The sequence below is a fragment of the Schistocerca cancellata genome, chromosome 1 (genome assembly GCF_023864275.1).
Source record: "Schistocerca cancellata isolate TAMUIC-IGC-003103 chromosome 1, iqSchCanc2.1, whole genome shotgun sequence".
Classification (NCBI taxonomy): domain Eukaryota; kingdom Metazoa; phylum Arthropoda; class Insecta; order Orthoptera; family Acrididae; genus Schistocerca; species Schistocerca cancellata.
In genome coordinates, this window is record NC_064626.1 from 169,773,533 (window position 1) to 169,786,429 (window position 12,897).

The window sequence follows — 12,897 nt, forward strand, 5'->3', positions numbered from 1 at the left end:
ATGAAGGAAGTTACAAGGAACGCACTTATGCTGATTAATGTCTCACTGGTAGAAACACCATTTGCCTGACACATTTCTTTTTAGTTTTTTTTAATTTTCCTTCTGGACAAAAATTTATTTTGTGTGATCAAGGTAGAGGAGACAGCCCGTATGTAGGTTCCTAACTGATAATGACATCCTATGGTCCTGAAACCAGCCATTCATTAAGTAAAAGCCTAAATAAAGGTGGCTGCTGAAAATATTATCATCTTCCACCCATCTGTTTACACAAATCAAAACAAAATCGCTTTTGCCATCCTAGTTGAAACACTCTCCAGCTTCACCACATATTCTAACCATTTACAATGACAGATAAGGACAGAAAGACAGCAAAGGTAGTGTTGTTCTTTCCGAGGAACGCAGTCCCCGTCTCCCCCTGACCGAGCCTCTCTAGGGCACACCAGCCGGATGGGGAGGGGCGTTTGGGGTATTGGGAACGCGGAGGGTGGGGGGAGAGGGGAAGGCCTGGGCTGTACTACTCCGAGGTTTCCCCAACAGATGACGTGCAGCAGCCGGGGAAGGGTGTCGTGCAATCCGGGACGCCAGCTGCTCCACGATCGATGCTTCAAATGACTGGTATTCGAGTGGATGACTGGCAAAGACCGGTGCTTGCTACATCAGTTGGAAATTAATTATTTATTGAAGAATAAATTCCACATCAGCATGCAAAGCTGAAACCGGAGGGTGAATACGGCTGGTACATAAACCACCACAAACATCGAGAAAAAATGTCAATGGCGTTTTTGAACTGGTCAAATACAGCGTCCGAGAGCTAAAATACTACATTATGAAGGCATATTAAAATTAATTTGTATATTTTGCTTGCCAAGAGTTAAATAAGTTTTGTAATAACAAGCAGGTTATATCGATGATGTCTCAAAGTCAATAGAAAAAAAATGTCAGTGACTGTCCGTGGGGGAAGCTCCAACATGATGCCCCAGTGGTTCGTCATAATTAGAAGCAGATGTTTTAGGAAGGAAACTCACAAGTTGTAAGGAAACCAGAGCGTGAAGGTTACCTTCAGAGCACAACAATTACAGTATCCAACATTATTACGTGACAAATTCATGGATCCACGGACGCTGGCACTTGGCTTTCAGTGCAGGGAGCTTCACATGTTCCGTACTGAAACTCACCGTCTTATACCAACCTTCTGGATTAGAGTCTGCAATCTACGAGTCCTTCCCATTACAGCAACCCATTGGCCATTAGTCGAATTCTAATAAGATTTGGCAGTATCACGCAGTTCACCGAGGACGAGATATAATGTATGTATGTATGTACAAGTATGTATGTATTGAACTGGGGACCTAGGAACGACGAAGAGGCTTCGTCCCCGTCATTGCCCTCAGTGGTACACAACCCGACAACAGGCTTCAGCAGTTCACTCACCCCACCGCCGCCCCATTTACGCTAAGTGGAGACAGTGTTTGCGCAGCAGTCGCTGACATGGTGTAACTGATATATGAAGATGGTATCTGTTCTTTCTAACATCGGTGACCATGCAGCTCTCTTAGAATGAAATGATAATCCAATCAAGACCCTAAGCTGTTGACAGGCGTTGATATACAACGGGGACAGTTGAAAATGTGTGCCCTGACCAGGACTCGAACCCAGGATCTCCTGTTTACATGGCAGACGCTCTATCCATCTGAGCCACCGAGAGCACAGAGGATAGTGTGACTGCATGTCCGAAAGAACCGATACCATCTTCATATAGTTAAGGCTAAACGGCCATTGATCTTCCTCTTCTGTATTGGATGCACACGCATTGCCCGTACAGTACAGTAATTGATTAAAAATATTTGAGACTGTAGTGTGTAGGAGAAAGTAAGTTTTCCATAATCCGATAATACCAAAGATAATGTAGTTTACTACTGGCTAGAGGAGTCCGAGAATATAGGCAACTTCACTCTTATTTGTTTCAGTAACCGTGGCAGAGCAACACGTAGAGTGCTCCGCAGAAACATTAATGATCATGTATGTGAAACATAACGAAAACTCTAAAACTAAAGGTAAAAGTTGTTTCTAGACAAATGAATAAATGGAACCACGAAAATCAAGTGACACTGTGCAACAGTACACCTACAATTCTTAAACTTTACAGATCCCTTGCGGGAAATTTTCAGAAGCTTTTAGAGCAATTGACACAATGCTCTGTTTCATGCCACACAAAAACTAAAAAAAAATTGTGGAGCTGCAAATATTAACATGTTGCAGGAGTCTGAATAAAAATTAGGGAAACAGCAGAACTAATGTATTTCAAAAGCCAGCTTTAAAACGAACCTGCACGGAATTAGCAGGAATGAAGATTGTAAGACATGAGCGGTAAACTTAAAATTACGCTCAATTGTTAACAAACATATTTGCACACATAATATCTGTTTTGGAATGAAAACTAAGAAATAAAACACAATTGATGTATCAAAAAATCTTAGATCACAAGTGTCATTAAAATATCTATAAGGAATAAAGGACTATATAAAATGGTAAGAATAACAACATATGTGCAAGTGCTTTCATGTTGCAGAAAGTCTTCATTGAGAAGAGTTGTCGAATAATGAAAAAGATCCATTTCGACAAAAAAATTACATGAACAATCAGAAGGACAATTAAAATCATTAAATAAACTACATCATGTGATAATTATGAAAATGATAGGACACAAATAACTATCTTTTTTAATAGTAGTTTCACAAACATAGAACAGGAATTCGGTACAATCAACTTGAAAGAACTGAAATATATGCGACAATCAGTACCACAAGCCATCAGTCGCTTTCATGGTGCACCAAATTCTCCTTGATAAATCATAAAATAATTATACTGTCTCAAAAGTAAAAATGTTCATAGTGTTGATTATATTTCAAGAAAATTTTTAAACGTCTGTTCTTAGTCTATATTCAACGCACTACTTTCGCAAGGCATCTCTCCTGAAAGCCTATGGTATGCCATTTTTTAGATCCTTTTTAAGAACAATTACATAAATATAAATACCTATTGGGCTGTTTTACTACTGACGTTCTGAAAAGTTTTGGAAAGATCATTTATCTAAAAACGACTGAGCATATCTTTGATTAATCACCTTCGGAATGGCAGAAGGAATCTTGCGCCTAATATAGCATCTACCATTTCACCCAACATGCAATAAAATAGTTTTTGATATTGCTGAGCAACAGTCATACAATAATTTTTAAATGAATACACCCCCATTTGATTGTATTATTGTTTATTTAATCACGACCCTGGTTTCGGCCTTTTATGCCATTTTCAAGTGATTGAGTTTATGTCATTAACATATATTGCATTCAATCATTTGAAAATGGCATAAAAGGCCGAAACCTAGGTCGTAATTAAATAAACAATAGTACAATCAAATGTCGGTGTGTTCATTTAAAAATGTAATAAAATATTGGAATGACAAAATTTCATTTAGTGGGTTTTTATGATTCGCGCTAATAGGAAGCCGAGAGTCATTAGACAGGCCAAGTAGTTTTCATGCTGAACCGCTTCCTAATTAGGGACAAAGGATTTGATGTTGGGTCTGCTCATACCCTTGCTACATATAAATAACGTCCCACAGCATGTCACTTTCCTGAAGAGACTTATGAGCTCACGGAAACAAAGCGTAGCATGTTTTCACAATCCCAAAAAAGTTGACATAATTCGAAATGCTCGTATATAATGGATTGGTCAAGTAATATAATAGGCGGGAAGAAAAATACGGGACCCTCAACTACCGCACGAGGACAACAGAAGGAAAACAGGATCAAACGTAAAAACATAAACATACGGCCCATGTTCATCTAAATGCTCAGCGAAGACCCTTTTTCCTTTTGTCATTTCTAGCCGATGATTATGATTCGTCACTGGCCACTTTCGTCAACTCTACCTCTATAACGTTTTTCTACATTTTTCTGTGAGTAGATATTTACTGAAAAATCTATAAGTTCTCAGAAAAATTACACGGAAACTAGAGCTACACACATGCACATGGCGAGAAGTGACAATGAGAGAAAGTCGTTACATCATTGCGAGAAGGTGGAAAAAACAATAAATGATGCTCAAGATATGATTTTTGCACAGTTACATAACAAGAGACAATCAGATAAAAACATATTTCATCCAAATGGCTTTTAATCTTATAGAGGTGCAGCAATTCAACTGGCATGTGTATGTTTGTTTTCTTGTGTCTGTTATATAGATGGCTTCGTTGTACTAAACAATACTGTGCTATTTTATCATAGTATGTGTATAACAATTAGTAACATTTAGTTGTTAATGTAGTGCCATTAATTGTTGCCCTTAAAACTGACTGTTATCCCTTACATCTTCTTGTGGTATCGTGTATCTCATCCTAATAAACAGCGTTAAGGCATTTAGATTTCCTCCGAAATAATGGAAAAGTCTCGACTGTTATCTTATTCAGAGTATCTCAAACCTTTTAGGTCAAACAAACAGGTGATAGTGGGCCCACAACCAACTACATTGTGATATGGAACCAATGGTAGGAAACGCATATTTATTGTGTTTCGGACATATACGGCGTACAGCGCATAACGATAACGTAGCTCATAAAATGGCTCTGAGCACTATGGGACTTAACTTCTGAGGTCATCAGTCCCCTAGAACTTAGAACTACTTAAACCTAACTAACCTAAGGACATCACACACATGCATGCCCGAGGTAGGATTCGAACCTGCGACCGTAGCGGTCGCGCGGTTCCAGACTGTAGCGCCTAGAACCGCTCGGCCACCCCGGCCGGCTAACGTAGCTCATAGTAACTATTCAAATTCACGACCGCAAGTCTCACCATATGCATGGCAACGGCGCAGTCTCAAAGATTCTGGCGTCTGTTGTACCAAGAGACAGGCAGGTGAACCCTAGTAAGCAGGGCTTCATCCGTTTCTACACGAGTTTCATATAGCAGCATCTCAACGTTACCCCCAGAGGAAGATGTCCAGAGGTGTGAGATCCGGCAATAGTACTTCTCCTTCCAATACAACAAGAGGATACGTGTTGTTCAGGTGCTCTCGGGCATTAACATCGAAGTGGGCTGGTGCACTGTTGAACCCACATCCCTCTGCGGACAACGAGGGTTACAGTTTCCAAGAACTGTGTCAGCAAATCCCGCAAGAACACCACATAACAACGGCCAGTTAAATGAGGAAGCAGCAAATAAGGTGCTATTGGGTGATCTTGGACAATGTCCGCCCGTACGTTGACAGAGAAGCGTTGCTGTGGCCAGCGACGTGGGTGGCGTGGGGACTGTCCTCACTTCAGACAGGGCTGCTGAGGCTGTTGAAAATAATATCATGGATGAACAAGGCCTCATCCGTAAACAATACAAACTGTACGAAGTTGAGTACTACAGCACTGCGGTTGATAATCCGTTGACAGTAGTGAACGCGGGGCTCAAAATAAGTTGGTCCCAGTGCTTGCACACGTTCTTTATGATAGCGGTGTAATACCTGTTCTACCAGTACTCTCCACACTCTATCCCTCGAAGAGTGCGTTTCACGGTCAAGTTGACGCGTGGTTATTGCTGGATGGTTGGCCACACAATCCAACACCATCTCCTTAAAGTCTGATGTTCGGGCATACCTTTGGCAGGAACCTTGGCTGGCTCTCTCCTGCGTGAACGACCCCGCCTCTCGTAAGCTGGTATCCACGGGGATAAACTTCTTCCAATTAAGATGACGCTTGTTTGAGGAAAAGTCCTCTGTACATTCTTTATGCTTTACGGGGACTACGTCCTGCCGCACCTTCCGTTAAATGCATGTTTGCCAACTCCCGTGACGACTAACGTTCCACCTTTGACTTCGCAGTACACAGTAACATCCTTCACCATGGACACATCACAAGCTGTCTGATGCAATGGAGAACTTACACCAGGGACAGTGGTGTGCGTGCGGCACAGGTTAACGCGCCGGTGCGATGCATGCACACATGTGCTATAAGCTAAGTTGTGTACAGTACGTCCTTTGGTGGTAAGGAGTGTACGCTGTTTATCACCCGCTGCCTGTTCCGTTATACAACAGTCATCCTGGAACTTCCTTGAGCGCGGCTGAACTGCATGCTCCGTTGCAATACGTGTATTGAGATTGGAGGTCATCGCTTTGAACAATTGCTAAGAGCTACATTGTTGTTATAAGGCGTACGCTGTGGATGTCCAAAACACAGTAAATACGTATCTCTGATCTTTGATTCCATATCAGATATAATCGGTTGAGAACGCACTACCACCTGTTTCAGTTCAACTCAGAAAGTTTGAAAAACCCTGTATTTTACGGTTAAGGTTGTTTCACCAGAACTCACGAAGGCTTATAATGCAAAAATTATTTGAATACATGGTTATCAAATTCTTTTGCTCTATAACTGCAGTTACTCCACTGGAAAGAGAATGTGCATTTGATAACATTTTCCGGCGTTGTCTGCGAAGAGCAAGCTAGAATCGCGGACAAGAAAACGTATATCGGTCTCGGACGCAGTTTCATTTTATTAGCCGGCAGCGTAGCGCGAGGCTCTTGATACCCTGCATCTCAACTGTATCTCTTTTTTCCCAGGTCAAGTGGGAGCTGCCGTTCTCGTACATACGCTAGTACAGAGAAGCGTTCGATTTTAAGGATTTTTGTTCTCCTTTGGATTAATCTAAATCGTTAAATCAAAACCTCATTGATACAAAATAAACGCACAAATTTCTCTCGTGATTTTCAGTAAGTGAGCAAACACGAGTGGGAAGTATTAAACCGAGAACCAGAATTAAGGCGGAGAAGAAGAGCATTTATTAACGACACAGGATAAGGGAAAAACACAGCTAAACGCGAGAATTGTTACATCATCGCCCGAAATCCAGATCTTATTAAACAACCAGGCGCAAGCGCGCCACACAAGAAGGGAAAATTGGACTGTCTTCCATTCATAAAATTATTGATTGCTCGGTACAAAGCAGGAACTCCTTTTATTGCAATTAAAGAAGAGATATGGTTAAGCATAGCCAAACATAGCTTCCGAATGGTGTCCTGCGCACATGCAGTTGTTTCTTTGTTAGGAAAATAGGTCAGCGTGAAAAACTAAACGCTCCTATACGGACTGTGCTTCAATGTAGTTAGTACGTGACGTAATAATGGCTCCAACACGCCCCATAATCTGCTGGGAGGTGCAGGCTTTATCTAGATGCTTAAGGGTGTAGGATCTGCTCCAAAAAAGGCAGCAAAAAGGCTTAATGAAATATCAACATGTTAACTGTCTGTCTTCGACCATTTCATAGCTAGTGGTCAATCATAACGTCTGCTATGCGGAATATATAGTTTCAACAAGTAAATACAACGCTGGTCTGTGTTTCCACGTGCTGAACGAAAATCTTAAGGAAACCATCGTCTACTTTCAACGGGTATAGGTTTTCACCTGCTGAACCAAAGTTTTCATAAACTGTGTTCACAGTAAACCTAAAATTGGCTCGTTACTAAAAACAAGAAGGCACGGCGCCCAGTTCCGAGTGTCTTCGCGAACCTCGAAAAATTCAAAGCTTGTAATCCATACTCTTCTAGGTGTAGATCTGTGCCTATAGAAATAGAGTAGACCTTTTATATGTGCTGCTGGTGTATGCTAGCAGGTAATACACTGCAATATGAATCTTTATTGCGTTCAGGTGAAGCACCATCTTCTCAAGAGGAATGTATTCAGACAATATAGCAGACCGTTCAGTTGCGTTTATCAGAGCATCCAGTTTAGTAGATCGCTTAAGTCTGAACTATTTCGAATGACAGGAAATAACAGCGCAGTGGGTTTTTTTACGACTTGATCACTGAATTATTCGTTAATAAACGCAGTTCATGGATGTGTCAGTCTCGATACCTGATAGCAAAACCGCCTCTAAGTAATGCGGTCTTTTCACGTTCAAAAGACTTAATGGGCGCGTTGAGTTTACTTGATAGTAAACAAAAGCACTCCGTCTTAGGGCCACGAGTGGCCTACCGGAACCATCCGACGGTCGTGTCATCCTCGGTGGAGGATGCGGATAGGAGGGGCGTGGGTTCAGCACACCGTTCTCCCGGTCGTAAGATGGTATTATTGACCGAAGCCGCTACTATTCGGTCGAGTAGCTCCTCAATTGGCATCACGAGGTTGAGTGCACCCCGAAAAATGGCAACAGCACATGGCGGCCCGGATGGTCTCCCATCCAAGTGCCGACCACGCCCGACAGCGCTTAACTTCGGTGATCTCACGGGAACCACTGTATCCACTGCGGCAAGGCCGTTGCCTTATTTGATAGTAGCACTGGGTTATCCATAAACACACTTCTTCATACACAATGGCGATAGTAATGTGAAACTGTTAACAAAAGCGCGAAATTACTTAAGAGAAAAGATAAAGTTTTTGAAAAGGTGGATGTAAAACGTCGACTGCATTAGTAATTTCTTACAAGGGAACAGTAACGTACAGAAATAGTCTGATAATACATTTCAAGAACAACAGATGATGTTGTGTGGGGTTTCAGTTGGCGGCACCACGTGCCCACCAGAATTCGGCTTCAACTGTGGGACTGGTGGCAGCGTTACTGGGAATCCTGGTCCGAAAACAGAGGGGACTCCAAACAAATCTTGCTACGGAAGCAGTGACACCCAGCAACAGCAGCAGCAACAGCAACAGCAGCAGCAGCAGCAGCCGCCGCCACCGCCGCAACAGCAGCAGCAGCAATTCTACAAGAAGCCCAAATCACCTGAGTCGGCCATCGCTGCTGGCGGTCGCCTCATACCGAAGTCTGAAGTAGTATCGGCTGCCAGTTGCTGTTCGGTGACTCTGAAAGTCGAGGCGGGTGCCGGGAGTAACTCGGAGCCCTACCTCAGTCACGACTCCAACTCGTCGTCAGTGTCGAGCATGGAGCCGCCGCCGCCGCAGCAGCCGGGCCCGCCACCCATGGGCTACGGCATCGGATACGAACCGCTGCCTCCGCCGCCGCCTCCGGTGGCGTCCGCCGAGGAGCTGTACGGGCGGTACGCGGGGCGGCCGGGCGGCGGGCCGGGTCCGGTGCCGGCGCAGTACATCGGCCAGGGCTCCCCCTACGATCCCGCAGCGGCGGCCGCTGCCGCAGCCGCTGCAGCCGCCGCAGCCGCCGGCTACGACCAGCAGCGCTACCCGCAGCTCTACGCCACGCCCACCACCTACCAGGATGACTACCAGCAGCATCCTCAGGTAAAACACGCACAAGTATCCTCACAGTAATTAGAGATACTTGCTTATTACATTTCTTTCTTATTGGTCCATTCAGAGCGTGATAATCCCAGCCAGTGAAATCATTAGACATGGAGAACAACACCGAACCTGACAGCAGTTCGGGAAGGAATTATTTATATCATTGCACGAGATATTTCGCATGTGCTTGTCTAGAATGGGACGTCTGCTTTATAACAGCTGAAGCAGAACTAAGCAAGCCACTCTCTTTAAACCAACAGAAAGATTCTGTTCCTGCGTCGACTCACGTCAGTTAAAAACACGTTCGTCTAAACCACCCAAGCGTCTTTGACAACATACATAAATCCCGACATTCTACGACTGTTTAAAACTTTATTATACTGCATATAGTACAACAGATATCACACATCTGACACATAGAATCTACATGACATCTTCCAATCAAGGAAATCGACTGTTATTTATGTAACCGAACCATCTTTCATTAGACATTCGACAGCAAAGTAGCACAGATGCAGATTATTTCTATCTTTTCAGCACTGAATGCTCTGACGAACTTCTTGCGATGTATCCATAGATGTTAAATTAACCTGCACTCTATGCAACATTGTGCCTCTCCGCACCATAACACCTGGATTCCTGGGCGCATTACATATTTCCATCTCAAGCCATATGAGGGTGCGTTCAGAATCACATCTCAAACTGAGTCTGCGCTCATTGGAGAAATGCACGCTACCCCACTTTTCGCTGTTTCAGTGCCTATACTCTTGGAACCATCGCAAACGTTGCCGCCGATACGCGCGTGGCTACGGAACAAAACGTTCTAGTCATCTGCGAAAAAGAACACCCCAAAAAGAACACCCGTGGAGCGTGAGATTGCGTGCCTTACAGTCCTGTTAAATGTGGGTGCAACTGCACCTGATGTATAACGTGAGTTCCTTCTTGCCTGCTGCACCATGTAGCGGTCATATATTGCCGTACCTCCTCTCGCTGGAGCACCAGTGCCTGTGGTTCGGAACGTTACCCATGCACGTGAAACATTATTGTGAGCAATATCAAACTCTTCGACGACACTCCACTTTCCCGATGATTCTTCCCCCTGTAACGTCATCCATATGTTGTCTCCGGGCCATGTTGTAATGAAGGACACCACCATAGTGCACCGTTACTCCTCGCTGATTGACACACACTGTCTTTTCCCGTTCCTTCAACTGCCTCGTGCTGCGGCGTCGGCCACATCTGCTACTACAGTCACGCTGACCTCATGCCACATGACGTCCATCTTTCTGTGCACGACTGGGAGACTTCACTTTCATTCATGTCCATTGTGTTGTTGATCTGTCATGTTACTTTATATATCTCGTCCTTAAGTTCTGCATAACGATGCAGTGATGTAGTTAAGTTGCATCCTGAGTAGTTAACAGTGACTAATTAGGAGTGTCTTTCTTAAAGGGATTTTTTTCGTTTTATTAGTCTACTTTTTGTTGTTAGATATAAATGTACTTCCTATAGACACTGAGATTTTGAGTCACCGTTTATAGCTACAGGCGTGCACTCCTGTTAAACTTGGTAAGTCTGTTTTTAGGCGATTTGGAATCTACTGGTGGTGCCACCAAAGCGAATAAAATGAGCGCTGGCGTAGAACATTCCAAATCTGCGCTTGTGTTCTCGTCGCAGAGGAAAAGTTAAAAATTTATATTTTTTTCAAGTCACTTGGGGAACACCGAGATTCGTGGAGCAAGAACTAACGCAGTGGACTCATACTCAAGGGTATCAGTGTTAGAATCATCATCTAGTGATTCTCGTTCCTTGAACAGGCCATCGCCGCTTCCTTTCGCAATTCTCCTCCAAATTAGTGAAGCGTCTATATTAACCATGACACTTCCGATGCGTTAAACTGTGACTTTCCTTCTCTTTCAGGAAATCTCTCCATGCTAGAATGCTGTTACATAATCGATATGTTTGATTTACAGCTATTCTTAGATAACAGACTTTTCATTTATGTTTTATTAGTCATCCACGAATAAGATGCACTCCCCATTATTTAGGACATGGTCTACTAGCGAACCAGTAAACTTAAAACTGTACATTATGTTAGTAAAGAGTTTTAGAGTGATAAAGATCCGGGTGGAATTTTTGTTAAATTAGTCCGACCTAGCAGAAACAACACGACTGAGAAATTGTCGCTAATATTTTTCAAATGTTTTCGTTGTCAACTTGAGAAAATAAGCCGGCCGCGGTGGTCTAGCGGTTCTGGCGCTGCAGTCCGGAACCGCGGGACTGCTACGGTCGCAGGTTCGCATCCTGCCTCGGGCATGGGTGTGTGTGATGTCCTTAGGTTAGTTAGGTTTAAGTAGTTCTAAGTTCTAGGAGACTTATGACCTAAGATGTTGAGTCCCATAGTGCTCAGAGCCATTTGAACCATTTTGAGAAAATAAAAAAATAACAAATACAAGTTACTGAAATCTAAAGGTCTTTTACTAGATATATCCCTTAACCACACTAACCTGTAATCAGTCTTTTAACAACTCAATTAGCGAAATAAAAAGAATATAAAGGCATTAGTATCACGAAAGTGTGGCAGCTAAAGGCCTTACGAAGAAAAAAATGGTTCAAATGGCTCGGAGCACTATGGGACTTAACATCTGAGGTCATCAGTCCCCTAGAACTTAGAACTACTTAAACCTAACTAATATAAGGACATCACACACATCCATGCCTGAGGCAGGATTCGAACCTGCGACCGTAACGATCGCACGGTTCCAGACTGAAGTGCCTAGAACCGCTCGGCCACAGCGGCCGGCCTTTCGAAGAAACAAATATCAACTGCCGTTGCTAAACAGTAAAGTCGAAATGTGTTTTCCGATACTGTCGACAGTGGAGATGAAACATTTTCCTCAAAATGCACGTAGTTCGAAATAAATTACGTTGTAAGACAATCGTCTGAATTCTGAACTTCAATAGCGCATAGAAACCCAGTCATTCCGCACAACTTCACTGTACTCGTATGTGTCGCAGTACAAGACGTAGCACGTGAACAAAGTGAAAGCACAGTCTAACGTAACAGCCGCGACACTCCGTCTCGTTTTTGTTACCCACAGCCATAGCAGCGTGCCGAGCGGCCAGCAAGCGACTCTTCTGAATACGATATTGGATAATTGTGAATACTAACGTTTTATAAACTAACATTTTATAAACATGGATGAAACGCTAATTAAAGTATTATTTAACTTCAATCAGTGCTTCTGTCTCAAATCAGATTTTATCTTTCACAAAGAATAACCTCTCTTCCCAAGAGGAATGTCTGTAACTTTAGTCTCGTCGAAGCAGAAACAAGCAAATTTCCGTCAAATAATAATTCTAGGAACATACCAGACTACTCTTAGTTCACTGAAGCTAACACATCAGCTTGTTCGTGGATTAAACGACAGAACACTGTCCGCTGGAATGTGTAGTGTTCTCAACATGGTATTTTGTGTTGCACTGCAGTCCGCAGTGAATGTAATTGTAAAAGTAGTTTCTCACTCGCTGACTCGTATTACAGTTGGTCCTTTCGTGGGCTATTTAATTATATAAGCGCTGTACAAAGCATCGCTGCCATCATCTTGTACATAAATAGTACAAAATTAATATTATATACGTGTAATTGGTTAGCTCTAACA

At 43.0% G+C, this 12,897-nt stretch overlaps 1 protein-coding gene and 1 pseudogene across 1 annotated transcript in view; one reads left to right on the plus strand and one right to left on the minus strand.

The window, feature by feature from the left end:
• LOC126152714 (mucin-19-like) overlaps positions 1–12,897 on the plus strand; it is a 401,377-nt gene that overhangs the window by 194,808 nt on the left and 193,672 nt on the right. Inside the window, exon 13 of the mRNA XM_049916057.1 lies at positions 8,541–9,235. Within this exon, the coding sequence (XP_049772014.1) occupies positions 8,541–9,235 (695 nt within the window). The remainder of the gene's footprint in view (positions 1–8,540; positions 9,236–12,897) is intronic.
• LOC126105685 (5S ribosomal RNA) lies at positions 8,187–8,304 on the minus strand (annotated as a pseudogene).